The following is a 27,987-nucleotide window of genomic DNA, read 5'->3' on the forward strand; positions in this document are numbered from 1 at the left end:
TTAACCCATCTAAGTTTGTTTTTTCTATATCTGTTTTATAGCTTGTGCATCAAAGGGTTAGTGACATTTAAAGGCTTAATAAGGTTAAGTTCGGGTAATTAGGCAGGCCATTGTATAACAGTGGTTTGTTCTGTAGACAATCCAAAACAAATATTGCTTAAGGGGGTGAATAATACTGACCTTAAATGGATTTTAAAAAAATTAAGAACTGCTTTTGTTCTAGCTGAAATTAAACAAATAAGACTTTCTCCAGAAGAACAAATATTATAGGAAATACTGTGAAAAATTCCTTGCTCTGTTAAATATCATTTGGCAAGTATTGGAAATGGAATAAAAAATATGTAATAATTTTGACTTATATACTACATACACAGTCAAGCCCAGATTTATTCATACGCCTGACGTTCAACAACATGAGGGTGAATTATTAATCTAATTTTCATATTTCTGCAAACTAATCCTTTAAATGATGTCCAGCTTATACGGCAAATAAAATGCTACATGCCAAGCACCTGTAACAAATACCCATGTATTGTTATGCAGAGCGCACTTTATGTCCTCCCTGCGGCAACTGCGGCTTGACATGAACACCAGTCCTTCCCCTCGCAGCCACAATAATCATAATATTAATAATAGAAGAGGCCTATGGCTATCTGCTGCAGTGAATGGACTCATTTGTTTACGTCTGGATGGTGCTGAACACTTCGCTAATGCACTTGAAGAATGCCTCACGCTGGCGTCGCGCTCGGACGTGGATACCCATCCTAATTATTCAGAAAGTGAAGAGCACTTCGCAGTGAAGGTCTTATCCTGTGGAGCAGCCTCTGCCGGATACATCTTAATAACTCAAGCTCAGATCCAGACTCCAATCTGTCCACAAGCACTCTCTCTCTCTCTGTGTGTGTGTGTGTGTGTTTTATTGCTTTTCTGGGTAAGTATGTTGTTCAATCTAAAGCTAACTGGTTTATAGTTTAGAATAGACTCACATGTGCGGCAGCTCTGCAATACTTTTACCCTTGCTTGTTGTTTAGTAGTCTTCAAGAGAAATAATTATACGTCTTGAATGCTCTTTTGCAATGCAATATTGTGGCAATTCATAGCTTTTTTTAATCTAACGGCTAATTATAGCCACCGTACTGTTCTTCTACATAAACATGTTCCTCCTTTTCCATCTTCTTTTTAGAATATTTTGAGAACTCATCTTCTCCTAGACCGTTCATACTACAACCCCCAAACTAACTTGAAATCTCCAAACTGTTCTGAATTAGGTTGCTATATCTTTTCCAACTGATCTGACTTGCAGTTTTTCAAAAACTGACTGTGAAAATTTGGAAAAGTCCCATTGACTTAACATTGGACCAAATTTTGTGACCTCATAAGTTTGCGCCAGACTGTCATACAGACCGGCCTTATTTAACTAAGACTACCAATCTGCCAACCACTGATGACCTTTCAACTTTCTAGCCACAACCTAGCAACCACTTACAGCACCCTAGCAACTGTTACATAGACTGCCATACCAATTCATACTAAAAGTATAATCCATACTAGGAACATGCTAACAACATGCTAAAAATATAATAATCCATACTGGAAATATGCTAATGACATGCTAAACATATACCAATCCATACTAGTAATATGCTAATGACATGCTAAACATATTCTAATCCATACTAGAAACATGCTAACGACATACTAAAATATACAAATCCATTCATGCTAACAACATGCTAATAATATACTAATCCATACATGCTAATGACATGCTAAAAATATACTAATCCTTACATGCTAACGACATGCTAAAAATATACTAATCCATACTAGGAACATGCTAACGAAATAGTAAAAATATACTAATCCATCCATGCTAATGACATGCTAAAAATATACTAATCTATACTAGGAACATGCTAACGACATGCTAAAAATATACTAATCCATACTAGGAACATGCTAATGACATGCTAAAAATATACTAATCTATAATAGGAACATGCTAATGACATGCAAAAAATATACTAATGCATACTAGGAACATGCTAACAACATGCTAAAATATACTAATTACTAATCCATACTAGGAACATGCTAACGACATGCAAAAAATATACTAATGCATACTAGGAACATGCTAACGACATGCTAATTCATGCTAGAATCATGCTAGTAACATGGTAATCTATCTATCTATCTATCTATCGATCTATCGATCAATCGATCGATCTATCTATCTATCTATCTATCTATCTATCTATCTATCTATCTATCTATCTATCTATCTATCTATCTATCTATCTATCTATCTATCATGCTAGTAACATGCTAATTCATGCTAGAATCATGCTAGTAACATGCTAATTCTTGCTAGAATCATGCTAGTAACATGGTGATCTATCTATCTATCTATCTATCTATCTATCTATCTATCTATCTATCTATCTATCTATCTATCTATCTATCTATCTATCTATCTATCATCTTTTCATACTTTTTAAAACTGTTTAAACTAAATAAACTATTACCATCAGGCTTTCACAAGCCAGCCTCAAAGTTTGTCCTCAAACTTTAAGAATCTAGTTCATTTTATTGCAATATTTTAAAGTAAAGCAACTAATTTAGAGCGCAGTGTTGAAGACATACATACGTACACGTGTGGGTGGCTGCGGCTTTGTTAGACTTCCCTTGCTCTCCTCTACAAAGGTAGAGCCGTGGTTTGGCCAGCGAACCTAGAGTCTGCATTCAGTCAGATTGCTGGCATGTGCTTTAATGAAAACGTACTGTTCAGCATGAGGGCGGCTCACGCATACTGCCGCCGCTCAACTGTTTGCACTTTCCAATGATCAGCCCAACAGAGACACAAATGAACAGATTGATTTAAGCTCTCCAAGTGGCCAGACCTCCACACTCCATCCATCAGCAGCGCACAATAGCTTTCTCAAGCGCATCGCAGGTAAAAATCACTCCATCAACTCCCAGGCTGAGAGACGGGGAGCCGAGACTAACTACAAATGAGACTGGCCTTTCTCTGTCTCAAACTAAGCGGGTCGTTGAAGCGAGAGGGGTAAAAAGTGCTCCAAAGGAGAAACAAAGAATAAAGGGAAAGCCGGCGGTGCGCTGAAATCACAGGCCTGTAGTCATGGAAACCAGAGTTTACCTGCGGAGCTGTCAGAAATATCATGTTTGACCACGGCGTCCGCTGGCTGGAGGCTGTCAATACTGAAGCGCTGGGTTTTTCCATTATTAGCGCCTTTATGATGGTGCTGTCCATTGGTTTTGATTTGGAAATAATTAGCCCTTTTCTCCTGTGCTCATCTTTTGGTTCAGCATGCAGTCAGAACTAACCTAAAGGTCCCATGAAATTAAAATTTGCATCAGTTTTGTTTACTTTTAGGATATCTATAAGCTATTGCACACCAAAACAGTGACAAAATTCACGTTTAGAAGATATAAACCTGATATGAATATGGAAAGTTTGTAGTTTTGTCACTTCTGCCTAAGTAGGTCAACGTCAATCAAATGCTCTCAATGACCAATCAAATGCTCTCTAGTGTATGACATGCCCCGCCCCCTTTAGAACACTTCTCATTTGATTCACTTGAGCTCAAACACTCAACGCTAAGAGAAAACACCATTGGCTGTTTTATAAAAGGGGAGGAGCTACATGATGTCCCGCCCTCTCTTCATGTTTTGGTTGAGATTAGGCAAACACTGAATAAAAAAGCACATTTCAAAGCACTTCAGGGACAGTTCACCCAAACAAATGACAGTTTACTCAGTCTGTACTCTGAGATAGGAAAAGTAAGCGTTTACATGCGGAGCTGTCAGAAAAATCATGTTTGACCACTTCGTCCGCTGGCTGGAGGCTGTCAATACTGAAGCGCTGAGTTTTTTCCATTATTAGCGCCTTTATGATGGTGCTGTCCATTGGTTTTGATTTGGAAATAATTAGCCCGTTTCTCCTGTGCTCATCTTTTGGTTCAGCATGCAGTCAGAACTAACCTAAATGTCCCATGAAATTAAAATTTGCATCAGTTTTGTTTACTTTTAGGATATCTATAAGCTATTGCACACCAAAACAGTGACAAAATTCACCTTTAGAAGATATAAACCTGATATGAATATGGAAAGTTTGTAGTTTTGTCACTTCTGCCTAGGTAGGTCAACGTCAATCAAATGCTCTCAATGACCAATCAAATGCTCTCTAGTGTGTGACATGCTCCGGCCCCTTTAGAACACTTCTCAATTGAACTCAAACACTCAACACTAAGAGAAAACACCATTGGCTGTTTTATAAAAGGGGAGGAGCAACATGATGTCCCGCCCTCTCTTCATGTTTCGGTTGAGATTAGGCAAACACTGAATAAAAAAGCACATTTCAAAGCACTTCAGGGACAGTTCACCCAAACAAATGACAATTTACTCACTCTGAAACTCAAGTGGTTTCAAACTTTCTGTAGAACACAGAAGATGATGTTTGAAGAATGTTAAAAACCTGTAATCATTCACTTTTGACTTGCATAATCATAAAAAAAAGTAAGAGTTTACCTGCGGAGCTGTCAGAAATATCATGTTTGACCACTTCGTCCGCTGGCTTGAGGTTGTCAATACTGAAGCGCTGGGTTTTTCCATTATCAGCGCCTTTATGATGGTGCTGTCAATTGGTTTTGATTTGTAAATAATTAGCCCGTTTCTCTTGTGCTCATCTTTTGATTCAAATGTTAATTAAAATTAGTATCAGGTTTGTTTGTTTTTAGGATTTCTATAAGCTAGTGTGCACCAAAACTGTGAAAAAAATCACGTTTAGAAGATATAAACCTAATGAAAAAAACAGCTTAAACCAGCCTAGGCAGGTCAAGCTGGTTTTAGCTGGTCATTTTCCAGCCTGACCAGCTAAGACCAGGCTGGAAATGGCTGGAAACCAGTGGCCAAAACCCCTCTAAAACCAGGCTGGTCAACCAGCTAAAACCAGCCAACCAGCTTAGGCTGGTTTAAGATGTTTTTTTCAGCAGGGAAACTTGATATAAACATGTAAAGCTTGTAGTTTTGTCACTTCCGCCAAAGTAGATCAACGTTTTTATTCAGGTCACCTCATACTTCAGTTTCTCATCAAATCCTCTGACCAATCATTCCTGCTCATCTTTTGATCCAGGAATAGTTTGCCCAAACAAATGAAGATTTACTTACTATGTACTCAAGTGGTTTTAAACTTTTAGGGGTTTCTGTTTTGCTGTAGAACACGTAAGACTTGACTCAGTGCATATGATTGGTTAAAAGATTAGATGAGAAACTGAAGTATGGCATCATCAAAATCATCCATATTGATCTATATTTGGCAGGAGTGAGAAGCTGCATAGGGGTTAGCAAAGGTGGCTCAGTGGTTATCACTGTCGCCTTACAGCAAAACGGTCGCTGGTTCGAGTCCCAGCTGGGTCAGTTGGCATTTTTATGTGGAGTTTGCATTTTCTCCCCGTGTAGGCGTAGGTTTCCTCCGGGTGATTTCCCCCACAGTCCAAACACATGCGCTAGGGGAATTGATTAACTAAATTGGCCGTAGTGTATAAGTGTGTGTATCAGTGTGTATGGGTGTTTCCCAATACTGGTCTACAGCTGATAGAGCATCCGCTGTGTAAAAACATATGCTGGAATAGTTGGTGGTTCATTCCACTGTGGCGAAGTAAGCGACTAAGTCGAAGGAAAATGAATGAATTAAATAAATTAAGCTACAAGTGGGCGGAGCCAACTGAAAAAGGACAAAGAGGCGGGACATGGGTTTGTGTACGACTCGATCTCTGGCAACACATTCATATATTTGCACATGGTGTTGCAGAAGCTTTATGATTGTGTATTAACATGACAGCGCTATCACAGATGAACTGTTCAAATCATTACAGCTCAGTCAAGCCGTGCCAGCCGTATCTCCATGTTTGACAAGACTCACATTAATGTGATGGAAAATTCAGCTCATCTTAAATCATCTCGTAAATCTCTGGCCGGTGTCCAGACTCACAGCCAGAGAGGAGAGCCAATCCTCCACCCTGTTGACACGCACATGATGCTTATTACGCCATAAATCAACGTTATGTCTCATGCATGCCACACTGTGTGTGTGACGCTTCACAGCAAACATGTAAAAAGATGAGTGTGTGCTGCATTAATCAATGAGTCTGTCAACCTACTGTACAGGATCACTCTGTGGCGTAATTATTAAAATGCAATGGAAAAACGATATATAAAGGTTTGCATGATTAAAACAAACAAAAAATAAAGATAATAAAACTGATTTTTGGGATGTCACAGTGGCACATTGGGTGGCACGATTGCCTCACAGCAAGAAGGTCGCTGGTTCGAGCCTCGGCTGAGCCAGTTGGTGTTTCTGTGTGGAGTTTGCATGTTCTCCCCGTGTTGGGGTGGTTTCCTCCGAGTGCTCCGGTTCGCCCACAGTCCAAACACATGCGCTATAGGGGAACTGATCCACTAAACTGTCTGTAAAGTATGTGCGTGAATGAAAGTGTGCGGATGTTTTCCAGTGATGGGTTGCAGCTGGAAGGGCATCCGCTGTGTAAAACATTTGCTTTGATTTTTTTCATGGAGTTTGATTATAAAAACAAAATGTATAATTTTCTATTGTTGGAAGCTGGTTGTATTCACCAACTGCTACCACATAACCCTTTCTAAATGTCTGCGGCCACACTTTACAATAAGGTTCATTAGTTAATGTATTTATTAACCTGAGCTAACTATTAACAATACACTGCAAAAAAAAGGCATTTCTTACTTAGATTTTTTTGTCTTGTTCTAATCCAAATATCTAAAAACTCTTAAATCAAAAATAATTTTCTAAACAAGCCAAACAATTGTGTCATTGGGTGATGAGCAAATCGTACTAAATTGTACGAATTAGATCGTACGAATTCATACGCATTAGCCACTAAATCAAAAAGTTACGAATTGCCTTGAGATTGCGTTGGATAAACTGCACAGACAGCGTGACTGTCCTTCTCGGAACCGCAGACGGCCATGGCGTGACCGCAATATAAGCTCGCACGTCTTCCTCTACTTCAGCTATTATTCCAACATAGGCGGGCGCGGGCGCTCTAACTGAAAGCAGGAGATGCGTTTCTATAGCAACCTCTCGCGACACAACCTCTCAAGTGGGGTGAATTCATACAAGTTCAGTCGTACAAAAATGTACAATTTTAAAAAGTAGGCGTGGCACCCAACCCCACCCCTAAACCCAACCATCATTGGGTGATGAGCAAATCGTACTAAATTGTATGAATTAGATTGTACGAATTCATACAAATTAGCCACTAAATCAAAAAGTTACGAATTGCTGTGAGATTGCGTTGGATAAACTGCACAGACAGCGTGACTGTCCTTCTCGAAACCGCAGACAGCCATGGCGTGACTGCAATGTAAGCTTGTACGTCTTCCTCTACTTTAGCCATCATTCCAACATAGATGGGCGCGCTATAACCGAAAGCAGGAGATGCGTTTCTATAGCAACCTCTCGCTACACAACCTCTCCAGTGGGGTGAATTCGTACAAGTTCAGTCGTACAAAAATGTACAATTTTAAAAAGGAGGCGTGGCACCCAACCCCACCCCTAAACCCAACCATCATTGGGGGATGAGCAAATCGTACTATGAATTAGATCGTACGAATTCATACGAATTAGCCACTAAATCAAAAAGTTACGAATTGCCATGAGATTGCGTTGGATAAACTGCACAGACAGCGTGACTGTCCTTCTCGGAACCGCAGACGGCCATGGCGTGACCGCAATATAAGCTTGTACGTCCTCCTCTACTTCAGCTATTATTCTAACATAGGTGGGCGCGGGCGCTCTAACCGAAAGCAGGAGATGCGTTTCTATAGCAACCTCTCGCGACAAAACCTCTACAGTGCGGTGAATTCGTACAAGTTCAGTCGTACAAAAATGTACAATTTTAAATAGGAGGTGTGGCACCCAACCCCACCCCTAAACCCAACCATCATTGGGTGATGAGCAAATCGTACTAAATTGTAAAAATTAGATCGTACGAATTCATATGAATTAGCCACTAAAAAGTTACGAATTGCCGTGAGATTGCGTTGGATAAACTGCACAGACAGTGTGACTGTCCTTCTCGGAACCACAGACAGCCATGGTGTGACCGCAATATAAGCTCGCTCGTCTTCCTCTACTTCAGCTATAATTCCAACATAAGCGGGCGTGTGCGCTCTAACCGAAAGCAGGAGATGCGTTTCTATAGCAACCTCTCACAACACAACCTCTCCAGTGCGGCGTCTCGCGATATTTGCAAACAAGTCACATGAATCATTCATTCATTCATTTTCTTTTCAGCTTAGTCCCTTTATTAATCCGGGGTTGCCACAGCGGAATGAACCGCCTACTTATCCAGCATGTTTTTTATGCAGTGGATGCCCTTCCAGCCGCAACCCATCTCTGGGAAACATCCACACACACACTCATACACTAAGGACAATGTAGCCTACTCAATTCACCTGTACCGCATGTCTTTAGACAGTGGGGGAAACCTAACTAACATTAACTAATACAGCCTTATTGTAAAGTGGTACCATGTGATTTGTGCATATTAGTTACCCTATAAAACACACACCCGGTTCTTCATATAATGATAAGCAAAAGATTAAAGAGGACTACTGAAATCCATCCCTCATAATGTGCACCTCTGAGGAAGAGAAGAGTTGTCTTTTGTCTTCAGCTCCAATGATCATGCAAACTAGCGTCTCTGCCAAATCCTCTATTCATTGTGCCACTGAAAATACAAATCAGTTCAAAACAATTTTTGGCCTCTAAATGACTGATTCCACTGTCATAAATGTTTCAGGGCGAGCAAAGTGAAGCAATTTGTGCTCGGCCCGCCTGTACAATGTCTGTCTGGAGGAGAAGATGCGAAGTGAATTTCAATCCTGATGTTTGAGGGTCGGTCTGAACTCTAGCGATGTTCAGGGTCAGAAGACGCACTTTGTTCTTCACTTTTCACTTTTAGCCTATATTACCTCAAAGGTCAGTATTGAGCATCACTTCAATACTGAGGAGTATTTTAAGCTCAGCTTTGCCACGCCAGAACAGCAATATTTACAAAAAGGTCAAGGATTCTTACATTTCCTTTCATGGGGATAAAAAAAAAAAAAAAAATGTGCGGCCTGTGATAGCAACCTTATTATGGAGCTAATAATATGCCAAAACAATCTGAATTAGAATTATGTTCATTGGAATTATTAAAAATTATAATTTAATAAATCTGAATTTTTTTTTGCTGTTAAAATTGTTTCGAATTTGAATTTCTTAACTTTAATTTGAACTTCATAACTTGAATATTGAACATTCTCAGAGATAGGTTTCAGCTGGAAGGGCATCCACTGGGTAAAACATGTGCTGGATAAGTTGGCGGTTCATTCCGCTGTGGTGACCACAGATTAATAAAGGGAATAAGCCAAAAAGAAAATGAATAAATGAATGTTTAACAGAACAAGGATTTTTTTTACAGCAGGTATTATAATATTTATTTTTAGATTTCGGCTAGAGTAAAAGCAGTGCTTAATTTTTAAAAATCATTTTAGGGTCAATATTATTAGCCCCCTTAGGGCACTATTTGTTTTGGATTGTCCCCAGAACAAACCACTGTTATACAATGACTTGCCTAATTACCCTAACGTTACCCTAATTACCCTAGTGAAGCCTTTACATGTCACTTAAAGCTGAATACTAGTGTCTTGAAGAATATCTAGTCTAATGTTATGTGCTGTCATCATGACAAAGTGAAAATAAATCAGTTATATATAATCCAAGTGTCAATTAGGTGGGTTTCCATTAAGCTGTTATGCTGGGTTCACAGCAAACGCGGAAGTATTCATGCGCTGTTGCAAAGTCCATAGATTTATACATTAGATGTCGCCTGGCCTATTGTTGTCTACTGGACGTAATGTGTCAATAGCGCCGCTATCTTGGTACAGGGTAGCGCTCCTTTGAAATGAATGCGGGACCAAGGTACAGTGGAGGACTGTGGACACATAAAGCCAGAGATATACACATATACACATATATCTATGATCGGGAGTGTTCCTGGATGTTAGTATGTAATTTTTTTTTCTAATTACGAAAATTATAATTTTACATCACTTTTCTACATTGATGGATCAGTGATCGCACGGGCATTCCTGACAAAAAGCTTGTGTTTGTGTGTACAGAAATGTACTATTCACCCTCCCTGGTAAATCTGATCTAATCATGTCCTGAAACACACCTCCTCTCATACTGGCGGAGGGAGCGATTCGTTTGTGAATGAATCCCCCAAACGATTCCTTCACTAGCCGACAATAATACAAGTTTCTGGCTGCGCAGCATCTCGTTGTCATATTTCTTTTGCATTGTTTGCTGATTTTATTCAACAAAACTAGCATAAGCCGAGTGTTTAGTGTGAGTTGGAGCTGCTTTGCTGTATGGTGAATGCAGTAAGTGACTGTATTATCATCAATAACGTTACCTGATTAGCACAAAAGTTCAGAACATACAAAAACAGAAAAAAACTTAATATTACCTGTGAAATGTTCTGCCTTTGTGCTTTGTTTTCTTTGTTTGCTCGTTACTACACCCGTAGACAGCGCTAAAGTCCCGCATCTTCACGTAATAACACTGTCTTGACTAGTGCGGTTGAATGACATTTGTCCTGGGAGCACTGTACCAATGTGGCGGCGCTATTGATGAACGGTCAGGGTCCCTATGCAATATCTAGTGTATATATCTATGTGCAAAGTCAACAAACGCGTCAGGAATGGACGTGGAAAGTTTGCCGCGAAAATACCGGGGATGACACGCGTTTGGTAATAGACGCGTTTTGATTCATTTGGCTTTCCATAGAATATGACTCAATCGCGTCTTTCGCGCGAGTTCAAAAAATAACCTCGAGCGGAAAATTCGCCTGAAGTGTCCATGACGACCGTATCGTTGCTGTATGTGGATCTGAATGTAACCACGAAACAGCCCCTCAGCAGAGGAAGATGCCCAGACGCTCTGGATCGTCTATAATTGTTTATTGTCTACCAGAGAATCCCTGTCAGCGACCCTAAGCAGCAAAACTGGACACCCATCACCCTGAAATTGAGGTAAAGATTATATTTACACATTCATTCAAAGACAACCTGTGACAGCCTATACTGTTTGCCATCCTACTTTGAATATTCAGAAATAGTATGGAAGGGCGGCACAGTGTCTCAGTGGTTAGCCCTGTCACCTCACAGCAAGAAAGTCACTGGTTCGAGCACCAGCTGAAATTAACGTACTGAAATTAATTCAAAAGCTGAATATATATAAATGTACACACTTTTCATTCCTTAATTCCTTTTCCTTCGGCTTAGTCCCTTATTTATCAGGGGGCGCCACAGCGGAATGAAGCGCCAACTATTCCAGCATATGTTTTACGCAGTGGATGCCCTTTCAGCCGCAACCCAGTACTGGGAATCACCCATACACTCTCACTTTCTCACTCACACTCATACACTATGGTCAATTTAGTTCATCAATTCCCCTATAGCGCATGTGGGGGAAACCGGAGCACTCGAAGGACACCCAAGCCAACATGGGGAGAACATGCAAACTCCACACAGAAATGACAACTGGCCCTGCCAGGACTTGAACTAGAGACCTTCTTGTTGTAAGTGCTAACCACTGAGTCACCGTGCCTCCATATACACACAGAAAAGGTAAATAGACTCAACGATGTGCTAAAAACTGTAAGTAAAAGACCATTTAACGCAGGGGCTCATGGAATAGAAGCAGATATAGTCTAGTGCAGTGGTTTCTGGCTTTACCGTCTCCATCTCTCCACTGCAGCTGAATCAAACATGGCTTCATATAATGCAGGAGAAAGCAATCGCAGGGCCAGATCAATAGACTTTTAATCGCATCTCGGCAGGCCTCTTCTCCACTCAGACGCTTTTGTTTTCTGGCTAAATAACTTGTGGCTTTTATTGCTTTGTCTTTCGCACCAACTTACCTCATCTGAGCAAACCCTCCCTCTGTCTCCCATTCCTCATCCGAGCCTTGAAACGTTCTCTTTTACTGGAAAACGAATGTAATATTTTATATATTAAACGGATAGTTTCCCCTAAATCTTTCAAAATTTACGCTACTTTTTAGCCCTGTGTAAATATGTGTACATTTATATTTATTCAGTTCTGAAATTAATTTCAGTCAAATTATTAACCAATATGTAAATATGCAAGCAGCAACGTGGCACAGTGGGTAGCACGATTGCCTTACAGCAAGAAAGTCGCTGGTTTGAGCCTCAGCTGGATCAGTTGTCATTTCTGTGCGGAGTTTGCATGTTCTTCCCCTGTTCTTTTGGGTTTCCTCCCAGTGCTCTGGTTTTTCCCTTAAGTCCAAAGTCACGTGCTTTAGTTGAATTGGGTAGGCTAAAATTGTCCGTTGTGGGTGTGTGTGTGTGAATGGGAGTGTATGGGTGTTTCCCAGTGATAGGTTGCTGCTGGAAGGGCATCCATTGCGTAAAACATATGCTGGATAAGTAGGTGGTTCATTCCGCTGTGGCGACCCCAGATTAATAAGAGGACTAAGCTGAAAAGAAAATGAATGAATAACAGTAAATATGCATATGATTTATCTACAATGCAGTGTGCAAAGTAATATTTTCTATTACTTTTTTAGTAGATATAATATAAGTGAGACTTTGTTTACCAAATAAGGATATGTATTTGGATTTGCATTGTAAACATTAAACAAAAGCTTAAAAGGTATTATTTTTTATTCTATGTATTAAGTTTTTAGTTACGATACGCCCAAAATCATTCCACATAAAGCTGCAGACTTTTTACAAAATTCTATGCAGAAATAAAGTTCATTATTCATTCACTTATTCAAATGATCTATTTGATCTGGTCAGAGCGAATTACTGTAATATTTGCTGGAAAAAAAAACAAAAACAAAAAAACGGCCACTTTATTAGGTACACCTGTCCAACCATTCGTTAACGCAAACTTCTAATCAGCCAATCACATGGCAGCAACATGGTCAAGACGATCTGCTGCAGTTCAAAGCGAGCATCAGGATGGGGAAGAAAGGGGATTTAAGTGACTTTGAACGTGGCATGGTTGTTGCTGCCAGACGGGCTGCTCTGAGTATTTCAGAAACTGCTGATCAACTGGGATTTTCACGCACAGCCATCTCTCCACAGAGAATGGTCTGACAAAGAGGAAATATCCAGTGAGCGGCGGTTCTGTGGGCGCAAATGCCTTGTTGATGCCAGAGGTCAGAGGAGAATGGCCAGACTGGTTCCAGCTGATAGAAAGGCAACAGTAACTCAAATAAGCACTCGTTACAACCGAGCTCTGCAGAAGAGCATCTCTGAACACACAACACGGCCAACCTTGGATTTTGGTCGGCTCAGAATTTGGCCTCAACAGCATGAAAGCATGGATCATCCTGCCTTGTATCAGCGGTTCAGGCTGGTGGTCGTGGTGTAATGTGTGAGGGGAGATTTTCTTTGGGTCCATTAGTACCAATTGAGCATCAACGCCACAGCCTACCTGAGTATTGCTGCTGACCATGTCCATCCCTTTATGAGCACAGTGTCTCCATCTTCTGATGGCTACTTCCAGCAGGATAACGCAGCATGTCATAAAGTTCAATCATCTCAGACTGGTGAACATGACGATGAGTTCACTGTGCTCAAATGGCCTCTACAGTCACCAGATCTCAATCCAATAGAGCAGCTTTGGGATGGGGTGGAACGGGAGATTGGCATCATGGATGTGCAGCCGACAAATCTGCAGCAACTGTGTGATGCTATCATGTCAATATGGAGCAAAATCTCTGAGGAATATTTCCAGCACCATGTTGAATCTCTGCCGGTCTCGGCAGGTCTAAAGGCAAAAGTGGCTCCAACTCAGTAAGGTATACCTAACAAAATAGTGTGTATATATATATATATATATATATATATATATATATATATATATATATATATATATATATATATATGTATTATTTTAATGTATCTTAATTAATGTGGAATTATAGGTCACCATCAAATTAAAATTGTTTCTTTTGTTCATTAATGCACACTTTTGGGTGTATTGTGTATGATTCATCGATACTTGCTGTTCTAAAGAAAACTTTATTTGTGTAAATCACCTTGCTAAATCACTTCAGAATCCAATTGATTACCAATTGATAAAGCCAACCTGTGCTCTAATATGTCACATTATAGGAGCAAAACTGGTTGTGAAAGCTACTTCATATAGCCTTTAAACTTCACAGCTGTATATTGAATAAATAAGCGCCGCGGTAAAGCCTGCGAGGCAGACGGCTCATCAGCAACATGATGTACTGTAAAGAGCTTTGCTGTCAAAATCCAGAGCTATTCTATTAATTAGGAGCCGTAGGATGCTGAATGTTCCTGAATACATCAGAACCGCAGTTAAGATCATGTTCCCTGAAGGATTTGTGAGAGAGACGAAACATTTTCCCCACCTTCACCCGTTTCTCCAACCATTACTCTCCGCTCAAACCATTACTCTCAGATCTGCCTGTCAACCTTAAGCTAATAAAGCTTTTTAGCGTGTTATTTGTGACATTTCTCTGAAGGTAGCAGTGCATTACTTTGCAGGGCTTTCGTGCTAACCTATATTCTAAATAAAACATAACTTCAAAAAGGCCTTCAACCAGCTTGCCTTCAGGCTAGTCTTCGAGTTCGGCAGGAGATGATGGGCTGGCTGTGACGTCATGGCATTAATATTAATTAGGTCATGCTGACTTTGCTAAGTAACTTAGTTCGCAAGCAAATGAATATTCATGAGCCCGGCATATGGCAGCGTTCATAAATTTAGATGTTGAAATGTGGACATAAAGTGCAGGTCTATAATGTTGGAAGTCTGTATGTAATCAACATTTGCAATGGTTATGTTGATGGTGCATTCGTTGTTATTCGTTGGGTGAACAATTAATTTGTGCATGTTAATCCTCTAGAAAGTTTGAAATGGCGGCATGGAGGCTCAGTGGTCAGCCCTGTCGCCTTACATCAAGAAGGTCACTGGTTCAAATCCCGGCTGAGCCATTTGGCATTTCATTATGGAGTTTGCATGTTCTCCCTGTGTTCGCATGGGATTCCTCCGGGTGCTCCGGTTTCCCCCACAGTCCAAACACATGCACTATAGGGGAATTGATCAAGTAATTGGCTGTAGTGCATGAGTGTGTGTGTATGGGGGTTTTCCAGTACTGGGTTGCAGCTGGAAGGGCATCTGATGTGTAAAACATATGCTGGAATACATTCATTCATTCAATTTCTTGTCAGCTTAGTCCCTTTATTAATTCGGGGTCGCCACAGCGGAATGAACCGCCAACTTATCTAGCAAGTTTTTACGCAGCGGATGCCCTTCCAGCCGCAACCCATCTCTGGGAAACATCCACACACACACTCGTACACTATGGACAATTTAGCCTACCCAATTCACCTGTACCGCATGTGTTTGGACTGTGGGGGAACCCGGAGCACCCGGAGGAAACCCACGCGAAGGCAGGGAGAACATGCAAACTCCACACAGAAACACCAACTGAGCTGAGTTTCAAACCAGCGACACAGCGACCTTCTTGCTGTGAGGCGACAGCACTACCTACTGCGCCACTGCCTCGCCCTATGCTGGAATAGTTGGTGGTTAATTCCGCTGTGGCGGCCCCTGATAAATAAGGAACTAAGCCAACAGAAAATCAACGAACCAATGAATCATACTGAGTTTGAATTAGACAAATCAAATATCGTTGACTTCTATTCTTCCATTTCCATAGTTATGACCCCAGTTTTATTATTATTATTATTATTAGCACTGACTTAGACTATAACTAAATCAAAGATTTAGCCTTGTTTGACACAACACACTGGAGTGTCCGCCAGATCGGTGATTATTTACAGAGTATACACTGCAGGTACGAGAATTCTCCCAACGAAACCTTTCCCGCTTGTTTTGCCGTCCTCCTCCTCAACCTTCCTAAGTAATGTGAAATTAAAGGCTTCTTCACAGTCTATAATTAGTCGACCCTGACACTAATTAGAAATGCTCTGTATGGTGCCACTTCATATTAAACTGAATGGGATATTCTCTTTCATTTTCTGCTTCTGAACATTAGACCATATCGTAGGCAGAGAGAGAGAGAAACACCACGCATAAACCTCCACAAGAAGAAGAAAATAATAAAATAAAATACCTTTAGATACCTGACCAAACAGCATGAGGCCAGAAACACACCGAGGGTGCAGATGGGTATTTGGAGCTGCAGCATCGCAGTGAATATGAATCTTTTAATGAACCTGCTACACACAGATCTATTGACTATACACCCTGGATACATCATTCTCCACTGCACTGAAAAAAAAAATGGTTGATTTACAAAGTGTTGCAAACTATATATATATAAGCTGAATGTATTCAAACAAATTAAAGAGCCCTTATTTTGCATTTTAAAGGGCACCTATGGTGAAAAATCTACTTTTCAAGCTGTTTGGACTTACATGTGTGTAAGTGTAGTGTATATACTGTCATATTGGGGTGATATAAACACACACAGTCCTTTTTTTTTAATTTAACAACATAAAAACGGTGGACCAATTGGAGCGGTTTTTAGATCGACCGCAACTTTACGTAGGAGTGCGCTCCTCCCGCCCACCAATATTGATTGACAGCTGCGTGCATTAACATGTCTCCGTACTATTGCATATACTCATAACGACAAGAGGCAGTGAGGGCGTGTTGAGGCATGTTGCTGACAGGCACGTGGGATCGGTGGGCGGGGATGACTCGCCTTAAAGGCCCAGTGCAAAAAAACAGCAACAACCTTTCCCCAGCTATAATACAGACACTTCAAACAGCTCTAATAAATACTCTGATGGGTGTTTTGAGCTGAAACTTTACGGATACATTCTGGGGACACAAAAGACTTATAATAAATATGAAAAAAGGGGTAACCTATGTGCCCTTTAAAAGGGTCATATTTTGGTTTTAGGGGTGTCCAACAACATGCTGATATGCGTGCAAGGACAAAAAACACTTTCACTGTCTTATTGTCATGTTTGGGGTGCTGGAGTAAAAGGGAGCGAGAAATCAAATGCAAATAAAATGCAAAACAGCAAAACAAACTACCCCAAGGGGGAAAATATTAATAAAACAAATAAACAAACACACTAGACAGGGCAGGCTGGCGATCTGGAGAACAAGACAAGATAAGACAGGGAACGACGACATCTGATGACGAACTGGCACAGGACAGCAGACATGAGGGGTTTATAAGGTGTAGAAAATTAACACACAAACAGGTGAACACGATTAACTAATACTGGGTTAACAAGGAGGGTGGGACTAGACAATAGACAGGAGAGCACATGACACAAAGAGACAACACAAGTCATGCGCTCACATAAAACAAGACTAGAACATGGAGCCAGTGAGAGAACTCATTCACCGCGTGTTCATGACAACACAAGCACACATGCTGAACACAACACCAACAGAAGTCTGAACGCAAGACACGAGTACACGATGAATGAAAACACTCACCGTGCACTCACACACGCAGCGTGCATGTTTCAACCCAGCGCCGACCAAAACCGAAACCAACTAGACGGAGACGCTGGGAATGAAACACCACGCTGCAGACAGACGAACACTAACACGAGTACAAGAGCACACAGAGACACACAATGACAGAAACAGGACAAGACAGAGCTAGTGTCCGAGCTCTGCCACCAAAGGTCTGCCAAGACCAGAGTGGCAGAACCCTGACACTTCTAGCCTGCATATATTTTTACACAATCATCCTAGCGACTCCAATATGAATTGTTCAGCCATTAATTTATTCCCCTCCTTAGCGATAGAGAGAAATGCCCACCACGGCTACAGTATGAAATAGCTGAAAGTATGTGAGAGCCCAAATGCAGGAATGCAATAAATCAATGCAGTTAAAGCAGGGGTGGGCAAACTCGGTCCTGGAGGGCCGGTGTCCTGCATAGCTTAGCTCCAACACTAATCAAACACACCTGAAGATGCTAGTGTCAGTGTCTTCAAGATCACTAGAAATCTATAAGCAGGTGTGTGTGATTAGAGTTGGAGCTTAACTGTGCAGGACACCGGCCCTTCAGGACAGAGTTTGCCCACCCCTGAGTTAAAGGTTCATGAAACCCTCGAGTACTTTTTTTTTGAGATGTTAACAGATTTGTGTGTGTTGAGCATCAGTTAAGACAATGTTAGCGCCTGTCAGCTAACAGTTTTGTCAGCTAATTTCAGCTTCCGGGTTTAAAATGATTTTTGGGACGGATCAAAATCGGCGACAAATGCAAAGACGCAAAACTGCAAATGCAAAGATGACACGTCGATAGTCATTATTATTCATAGTGGAGTTTTCTTATCCTATGAGAAAAGCCGGCTTCTTAATTATTCATGACTGCACGTGCTTTCCGAAGGCAAGGCAGACCTGCCAGTGCCAAGCTGTGAGATCCTACATTGATGGATGAGAAGTGTCCGCGGACCCACGGCACGCAGTATTTAGCTGTTCATGAAGGCTCGTATGTGTTTGTTTCCATGATCCACAGGGTTTGTTGCATGTTTTCCCCCGCGATGCTGTCAGGGCCGATACAGCAAAGCTGTTTGTGTGCAGCAAGCATTTTTGTCAGGAGAGCAGTCTGAGAATTGGAGAATGGTGGACGTTGTCTTTTATCAGGAGTTCGTTCACATTTAGACACATCCCCGTGCTGCTGTGTTTGCCCAAATCCTCCTGATAACCAGCAGGGCTAATGGTTAAAACAGACAGGGCAAGATACCTGCTGCACTGAGTCTGCATTCAGACCCGGAGATTGAGGGAGAATCCTCATTTAGTGTTTATATGAACACCATTATCTTAATAATGATATAAATTGTGATTGTGTGTGAAATTAAAAATGTGGCAGGGCATTAAATAACTGTTTATTTCTTTGCATTTTAACTTTGTAAACTGCATCTCCTCATGGTTTGGGTCTCATTTTGTGAGCCGACTGACAGCAGTTGTTCGCTCCCCTCCTTCTCCTCTGCTCTGCTGGCCACGCCCACTCCTGCCTCCGATCTCAGAGCTCCGCCCATTATGATGCATCTCTTGAAAAAATTCTGAGGTGGACCTGAACCGGGGGGTGTCATGGCTCTTTAAACACCAGCATATACCCTACACTTAATGCTAACCCTTAGTAATAACAACGGCACACGTTCAGTATTAATTCACACAGTGGCAATAGTTGAATTGACACAGAATTGATTTGTGTTGGGACAACATGGAAGAATTAAGTTATCTTATTAGTTTTTTTTTTGTATTAATATAAATTTAAGTGGATTAAAAAATAAAACAATTAAGTTTTCAGTTTATTTTAAGTTATTAGTTTGAAGAAACAGCATTTTTAAAGCAAGTGTGATGATCGTCCCACCATAACATTACATGCCTTTTTCCTCCTAGTGGCTCTTCTACTCTCATTTTAAGCTCCAAATGTCTGTGCACGGCCCTGTGGAGGAGGAATAAGCAGACACTGATAACTGCATCCACACACAGGCAGTCTGACGACTCATTTTAAGAGCTGCTGTAAAGCTTTTGGAGAGCAGATGTTCAACGTGTCCAAATGCTGCACGATAATAGTTTAATAGTTGCATTTTGCAGGTTTTATGTCTACGCTTTATGTCAACCATGTCTTGTTTTAGCGTTTCTTCTTTACTGTCAGTTTTGTCCTTTATACACTGGGTCAAATAGAAGACGGATTATATAGTATACACCGTAAAAATACTGGGACGACATGAAGGAATTAAGTTAGCATAATAGTTTTTACAAATTAAAGTGGATTAAACATAATACAATTAAGTTGTGCCCCAAAAAACTCAAGAATCGTTGTTGTTTATGCTCACTTTAAAGTCCACATGAACTGGAAGCTGCTAATATTTATTCATTTATTTCTGTATTGTGATGCAGTTCCTAGAGAAACGGGATATTAAATGAGAAAGCAGTGGGCGTGGCTTGTTTTTGCTACTGCGAGCTGATTGGATGTCATCAAGTAGGCGTTTCATAAAAGAAGAAGAAGAAAGATGGGGAAAAGGGTTTGGGGAGAGTGATTTCAACCTAGCAGACTCCTCCTCCACCTCACAATATCTGTTTGTTGACAAAACTGACAGCTAAAGGAGACGTGGTTGAGTATGTTAGCCCCGCCCAATACCTCAGACTGCTTAATTACAGTTTTAATAGTAAGTTTCCCATAAAACTTTCTAATTTTCACAACCAGGCATTGTTATCATTGGACGATTATTTTCAAACAGTTTTCCCCTTACGAATGCTTAATTTGGAATAATAGATATGTTACACACCCAAATGAATTAGGAATAATCGTTTAGAAATAATATTTAGCTGGATTCACAACTTTTAAATATTGTCATGTGCTTACCTATTCAGAGTGTATAGAAAAAAATTGCTTTTATATATCTGTCAAAGAGTACATGATGTTAATTAATGATATTTCCTTAAGGCTTATTAGAAAAATTATATAGTTGAAATCAAAAATTTAGATTTTAGGCCTAAATTAATTAATTAATTAATTAATTAATTAATTAATTCATTCATTTTCTTAAATGAACCGCCGACTCAACCAATTTATTATTATTTTTTTGTTTATTTATTTTTACTTTATTTATTTATTTATTTATTTTAATTTATTTTGTTTATTTATTTACTTATTTTATTTATTTATTTTAATTATTTAATATTTTATATATGTATTTAATAAATTACTATTTTATTTATTTAGTTATGTGTTTATTTAGTATTTTATTTATTTATATATTTATTTATTTATTCATTCATTCATTTATTCATTCATTCATTCATTTTTTATCGGCTTAGTCCCTTTATTAATCTGGGGATGCCACAGCGGAATGAACTGCCAACTTATCCAGCATATGTTTTACACAGTGGATGCCCTTTCAGCTGCAACCCATCACTGGGATACATCCATACACACTCACTCACACACATACGTTATGGACACCCAGAGGAAACCCACACCAACACGGGGAGAACATTTAAACTCCACACAGACATGCCAACTGACCCAGTCGTGGCTCGAACCAGCGATTGTGCTACCCATTGTGCCACCATGCTGCCTTAGGGTTAAATTGGAAGGTGTAAATATGAAAGAAAAATGTAATGATAATTATATTGGTATGATTTCCCAGATGGACAGCGCGGTGGAGCAGTGGGTAGCACTGTCACCTCACAGCAAGAAGGTGGCTGGTTTGAGTCAATTATTTTATGTCAATGTAATGTCATTGCACAATAAAAATATAAAAATAAAATAAAATAATAATAATAATATTGATAATAATAATAATAATAATAATACTATAAATAATAACAACAATAATAATAATAATAATAATACATAATAATAATAATAATAATAATAATAATAATAAGAATATATATAATAACAATAAATAATAATAATAATAATAATAATAGTACATAATACATAATAATAATAATAATAATAATAATAATAATACATAATAATAATATAAATAATAACAACAACAACAATAATATAAATAACAACAACAAATAATATTAATAATAATAATAATAATAATAATAATAATAATAATAATAATAACAATAATATAAATAATAATAATAATAATAATACTATAAATAATAACAACAAATAATAATAATAATAATAATAATAATAGTACATAATACACAATAATAATAATAATAGTATAAATAATAACAATAAATAATAATAATAATAATAATAATAATAATAATAATAATAATAATAATAATAATAATACATAATAATAATATAAATAATAACAACAACAATAATATAAATAACAACAACAAATAATATTATTAATAATAATAATAATAACAATAACATAAATAATAATAATAATAATTATAATAACAAATAATAATAATAATAATAATAATAATAATAATAATAATGATGATGATGATGATGGTGATGATGGTTAGATCGAACATGGTTAGATTTGATTTCAGATGTACTTTAAATAAAGTGTTTGAACAAACAGAGTGTACCTTATACTGAGCTTTTATGTTGATATTCTTGTTAGTCATATTATAAATATGTTTTTGGTTGCAAATGTCATAGAGTGTGAACGCTTGAATGTTTTTCCGCCAGTTCTTGAAACCTACATTCATTATGATTGTTTCGCGTCTAATTTTAATTATGCAGGCCCCTTTCACACCAAGCCTTTAACACAGACCTGGAATCGAGCAGAAATGTTTGGCTCTGACCACATAAAACGTGTTGCGGATCGCATCACAGATGGGAAGATTCACAAGGTTGCTCTACTGCAGAAAACTGGAGGTGTGTGCAGTAAACAATGAAGCCTTGTGTTTGAGCACTTTCCACAGATTAAAGATCTGCTTTTTAACACACTCTGCAGTATAAATATTATACGTACTGTACTGTACATATATAGGTTAGAAAAATACACTTTATTAAAAGGAAAAGAGTTATTATTACTCTTATTTTACCACTGATTATTACGTTTACTTTTGCAGAGACTACAGTTAAGTTATTCATTCATTCATTTTCTTGTCGGCTTAGTCCCTTTAGTAATCTGGGGTCGCCACAGCGGAATGAACCGCCAACTTATCCAGCAAGTTTTACGCAGCGGGTGCCCTTCCAGCTGCAACCCATCTCTGGGAAACATCCACACACACACTCATACACTACGGACAATTTAGCCTACCCAATTCAACTGTACCGCATGTCTCTGGACTGTTGGGGAAACCGGAGCACCCGGAGGAAACCCACACGAAGGCAGGGAGAACATGCAAACTCCACACAGAAACGCCAACTGAGCCGAGGTTTGAACCAGCGACCCAGCAACCTTCTTGCTGTGAGGCGACAGCACTACCTACTGCGCCACTGCCTCATAAGTTATATGAATTATAATTTATAATTTCATTTATGGGGCAGCACAGTGGCGCAGTGGGTAGCACAATCTTGGGACCAAACCAAATCTATACAAATATAGACTTATTAAATGTTAACTATTAGAGTTGCATGCAAGTAGCGCCATAACATTTTACTTTAAAGAGGCATCCATGAGCCTGTCATGATACCTTTATAATCATGACATATGTAAAGCACTCGATGTTATTAAGTGTGTTAGAAAAATAGGTTTGAAACAAGTGAATGGTGAGAGAATTTAAAGTTTAGGGGGAATAACTCAATCTCTAACTCTAATCTCTTTATCTATTATGCTTATGTTAAACCCATTGTAATGTAATTCAGTGAATTTTAAACTACTGAAAAAGCTTCAGTTTATTTTGTATTTTTATTTTAGGTGTTTTAAAAGAATAACTTCAAAGCAAAGTAATTAGTAATGCGATTACTTTTTACAATATGTAATTAGTAATGTAATCAGATTACAATTTTCCAGTAGCAATCAGTCATTTTAGGCCGTACTCACACTAGGTACAGTTGCCTCGAACCGGGCCAAAGCACGCTTGTCCCCCCTCCCGTCTCCCCCGACGGCCCTCACTCACACCACAATCAGGCCTGGGCACGCTTACGTCATCGCTGCTGCGCTGTTCAGTGAGAAGCGCTCTCTCACTCGGCAGCACAGTGGAGATTTCTCCAGTTATATCGTGTCAGTTGTTTGTTATGCAGTGACATGCAGTCAAATATTTCGCCAAACAGTCCTTAGAGATGCGGGGACACGCAGTCAGATATTTCGCCGAACAGATCCGCCACTTTTGGCGCTCATAAACAATCATAAAGCCCTCGTGCTGCAGGAATGAGGAGGTCTGCTGAAGGTGCAGCTGTGGTGCAGTGAGGAGTTTGCGTCTTTAATAAAGTACGGCAGTTTGCGTTCACTGAACTGTAAGAATGATTAATAAATCCAGATGAAACAGCCCCTTAAAGTCACGTCTCGCTTTCAGTTTCGGGCTTTGGTGCGTTTTGCACTCACACACAAGCGTACCGCGCCAAAGCCCAAGTGAACCGCGCTCAGGCACACCTCTTCCAACCGGGCCAGGGCCGGCCAAGTGAACCGTGCTTGAGACCGATTCAGCGCACTCACACTTCTCAAACCATCCAGGAAACAAGCCTGGGCACGGTTCGGGTAGCATAGTAGGCCCTTAATCGATTACTTTTTAAAAGTAACTTGCCCAACTCTAGTGAGGATGTTATAAAATAATTAAAAGCATTGACACAATTACTGATAGATTTAATGTAGTTATCCCTAAAAAAAAGTGATCAGAAAAATATTCATGACACAATTATAATGGCTTTGTGACAATCATGTTTATGCCAGGTTTATGACAGATTATCTTATCAAGTTGTCTGGACAAATACAAAGGCACTGCTGTTCTGTAAATCTTTTATTTTTAGTTCTGCTTTCTTTTTAATAGCACTATACACAAGTGAATGTATGCTAGATGCGTTTTATTTTGTGCTCCGATCAAAATGACCTTATCTGTAGGCTGCTATTATCATCCCTGTCACATTTTTCATTCCTCTTGCAGAAAGAGGTATTTTTCATAGCCTTTTTATTTCTACCGTGCGGGCAGGAAGCAGCCAAAGCGAAAGGAAGCAACAATGTACAATTCATTTTCAATGAGGGGGCTGAACGGAAAGAAAAGTGGATGCAATCCCATCAAACTGCCTAGAATATTGTATCTGATGCGTGCACAGGCAACACACACATCTGGCGAGACAGGATCCACCACAGCAAACTGGTTTGTAATTCATTTACTGTATATTTTTTACTTTACAATAAGCTCCAATTATTTACACACACACACTTTTTACAAAAATCAACATTAGTTATACAAATATAACAGTAATTATATGCATTAATACGTAATTAGTGCATGCACCACTAGAGAGGAATGGCACTACATGCATGACACTCAGAGTAGTTACCTTTTAATTGGTTCATGTGTATGCAGATGACATAATTTGGTCCCTTTGTGTTATTGTCAACATACCTGGTGCATGCATTAAATGGCAGAGCTGTTCTGCAAGGATCTACATGCATCAGATGAAACTATAAATAATACGTCAATATGTAGACATTGAAAACATTGCTTCAATATGTAATTTGTAAAACGTTGCTGTGTTTGTTTGAGCAACACTTACTCAACAATACTGTTTCTGGAGCAGGAAAATAAGTCTTTTCACAGCCTGGAGACAAGAACAGGCCTATTTGTAACAGAAAAAGTCAGTGCGTTTAGTTGCTTTATTTTCGTCTCTGCAAAGGTGTTTCCACCAGCGGCGTTGACTTATAGTGTGAGTGTACAATCACCTGGACTTCGCTTTCTACTCTGGTGATTAAATCTGAATTAGAGTGTGCTGTAGAAGTAAAATTACATAAAACAAACCCCTAGAGGCAGCCGCTTCACTTCCACAATCAACGGTTAACATATATTTTTTTCCCCCAGCTGGCGATTTCATACAATTATTCGGGGGCTGGGAATGATGAGGGCACTGCAATCTTCTCCTAGCGAGCAATCTTCTCTCTCTTTTGGCTCTTTGTAATCCTATTCCCCACTGACAGCCAGCATCTAACCGGCCTTATTAAGACGGTCTAGAATGATGAGTTAAAGGGTACGCTTGTGAACGGCATCCAAGATACTCGCAGACAGGACTGTGACCTGTGATCTGGCCCGGTTCCTTCTCGCCTTACTTTAATTGCATTTCTGCTAATTAGTAAATGCACTCATGACATTGTAAAAGATATACAGTCACAATAATGCCACTGTAATAATGCACTGGCTGCAGCATGATATAGTGATTATAAATTTTGCTATTCACATTAGTGGAATAATTACTCACGCCTCATGAGTAATAACAGTTCATTTTAGAATGGCTAAATATCATCTTGATGACCAGGGGGATCAAATATTTTTAAAGTTGAAAATCAATCAATTAATCAACCAATCAACCAATCGATCTATCTATCAGTTTGTTAATCAATTTATAAATAAATCAACCAACCAAACAACAAATCAACCAACTAACCAATCAATTAACCAACTAACCAATTCATCAATTGACCAACTGTCCAACCCACCACCCACCCTAACTGTCCGACCAATCATCAAACCAATCAATCAATCAATCAATCAATCAATCAATCAATCAATCAATCAATCAATCAATCAATCAATCAATCAATCAATCAATCAATCAATCAATCAATCAATCAACCAACCAACCAACCAATCATTTAACCAATCAATCAACCAACCAACTAATTAACCAACTAATCATTTAACCAATCAATCAATCAATCAATCAATCAATCAATCAATCAATCCATTAACTGACCAATCGTCCAACCCACCAACCCTTAAACTGTCCAACCAACCATCTAACCCAACAACTGTCTAACGAACCAACCAACCAATCCAATCCATCATCTGACCAACCGTCCAACCAACCAACCAACCGTCCAACCAACCCACCAACCAACCAACGAACCCACCAACCGTCCAACCAACCGTCCAACCAACCGTCCAACCAACCAACCAACCGTCCAACCAACCAACCAACCAACCGACCAACCAACCAAACAACCAACCAACCAACCAATCCATTTATTAACTGACATCCAACCCACCAACCATCTAACTGTCCAACCAAATCATCAAACCAATCAACCAATCAATCAATCAATCAATCAATCAATCAATCAATCAATCAATCAATCAATCAATCAATCAATCAATCAATCAATCAATCAATCAATCAATCAATCAACCAACCAATCATTTAACCAATCAATCAATCAATCAATCAATCAATCAATCAATCAATCAATTAACCAAACAACCAACCAATCAATCATTCAACTAATCAATCAATCAATGCATCAACTGACCAATCGTCCAACCCACCAACCCTTAAATTGTCCAACCAACCCAACAACCAACCAATCAATCAATCAATAAATCAATCAATCAATCAATCAATCAATCAATCAATCAATCAATCAATCGACCGACGTCCAACCCACCAACAATCTAACTGTCCAACCAACCATCAAATCATCCATCCAACCAACTAACCAACCAACCAATCAATCAATCAATCAATCAATCAATCAATCAATCAATCAATCAATCAATCAATCAATCAATCAATCAATCAATTAATTAATCAATCGACCAACCAATCAATTAACCAAACAACCAACCAATCGATCAACTGTCCAATCAATCGCCCAACCAACTAACCAACCAACCCACCAACCAACCGACCGACCAACCCACCAGCCTTCCCGCAAACCAACCAACCAATCCTCCATATGAACCACAAAACCAGTCATAAGGGTCAAATTGTTTTGAAATTAATATTTGGGCATCATGTGATTTCCATTGATTTATGAGTTGGACAATATTTGGTCGAGATGTACCTATTTGAATATCTGTAATCAGGGGGTTCAAAAAACAAATAATGTATTGGTCATAGCAGTGCACGTTTCTAATCAGACAAATTGATTTTATATATTTATGGCACGAAATGTACAACGTGTGCGTAGAAGATGATCTTTATTTCAAACTGTAATAATCTTGGGCATAAAATAAATATCAATAATTGTGCATCTTACAGTTAATTTTTGGTTATTCCTACAAATATACCCAAGTGACTTAAGACTTAAGTTAAAATATACTCAAATGTACCCATGCAACTTAAGTTTTGGGGGTTCTAGTCACACACATGGCCGGATCCTGACATGTAGCTTGTAAACCTATAATTGATTTGCATTGAGAGTAATATTCATCTCAAGCTTTTGCTGCATCAAAAGTGTTTTTCGTCCTTGTTTAAGTGTTTAAATTCATTATATTTCTCATAATGATGTCTTTTAATCTTCAACAGACAGTTGAATTGCACTGACACT

General features: G+C 39.1%; 1 protein-coding gene across 8 annotated transcripts in view; it reads left to right on the top strand.

Annotated features, from left to right (window-relative positions):
- Positions 1-10,878: 10,878 nt before the first annotated feature.
- grik2 (glutamate receptor, ionotropic, kainate 2) overlaps positions 10,879-27,987 on the top strand; it is a 330,719-nt gene continuing 313,610 nt past the window's right edge. For 2 of the 8 annotated variants that reach the window (XM_087285789.1, XM_087285790.1), the window contains exon 1: positions 10,915-11,139. Coding sequence is in view for 1 of the 8 variants with exons in the window: in XM_087285781.1 (XP_087141907.1) it covers positions 24,681-24,820 (140 nt within the window). In the remaining 7 variants the exon portion in view is untranslated. Of the gene's footprint in view, positions 11,140-22,301; positions 22,437-24,607; positions 24,821-27,987 lie in introns of all 8 variants that reach the window. The other 6 variants (XM_087285785.1, XM_087285792.1, XM_087285781.1 and 3 more) reach the window with 6 other exon arrangements.

Source organism: Danio rerio, chromosome 16, assembly GCF_052040795.2.
Source record: "Danio rerio strain M-AB ecotype USA chromosome 16, GRCz13ab, whole genome shotgun sequence".
Lineage (NCBI taxonomy): Eukaryota > Metazoa > Chordata > Actinopteri > Cypriniformes > Danionidae > Danio > Danio rerio.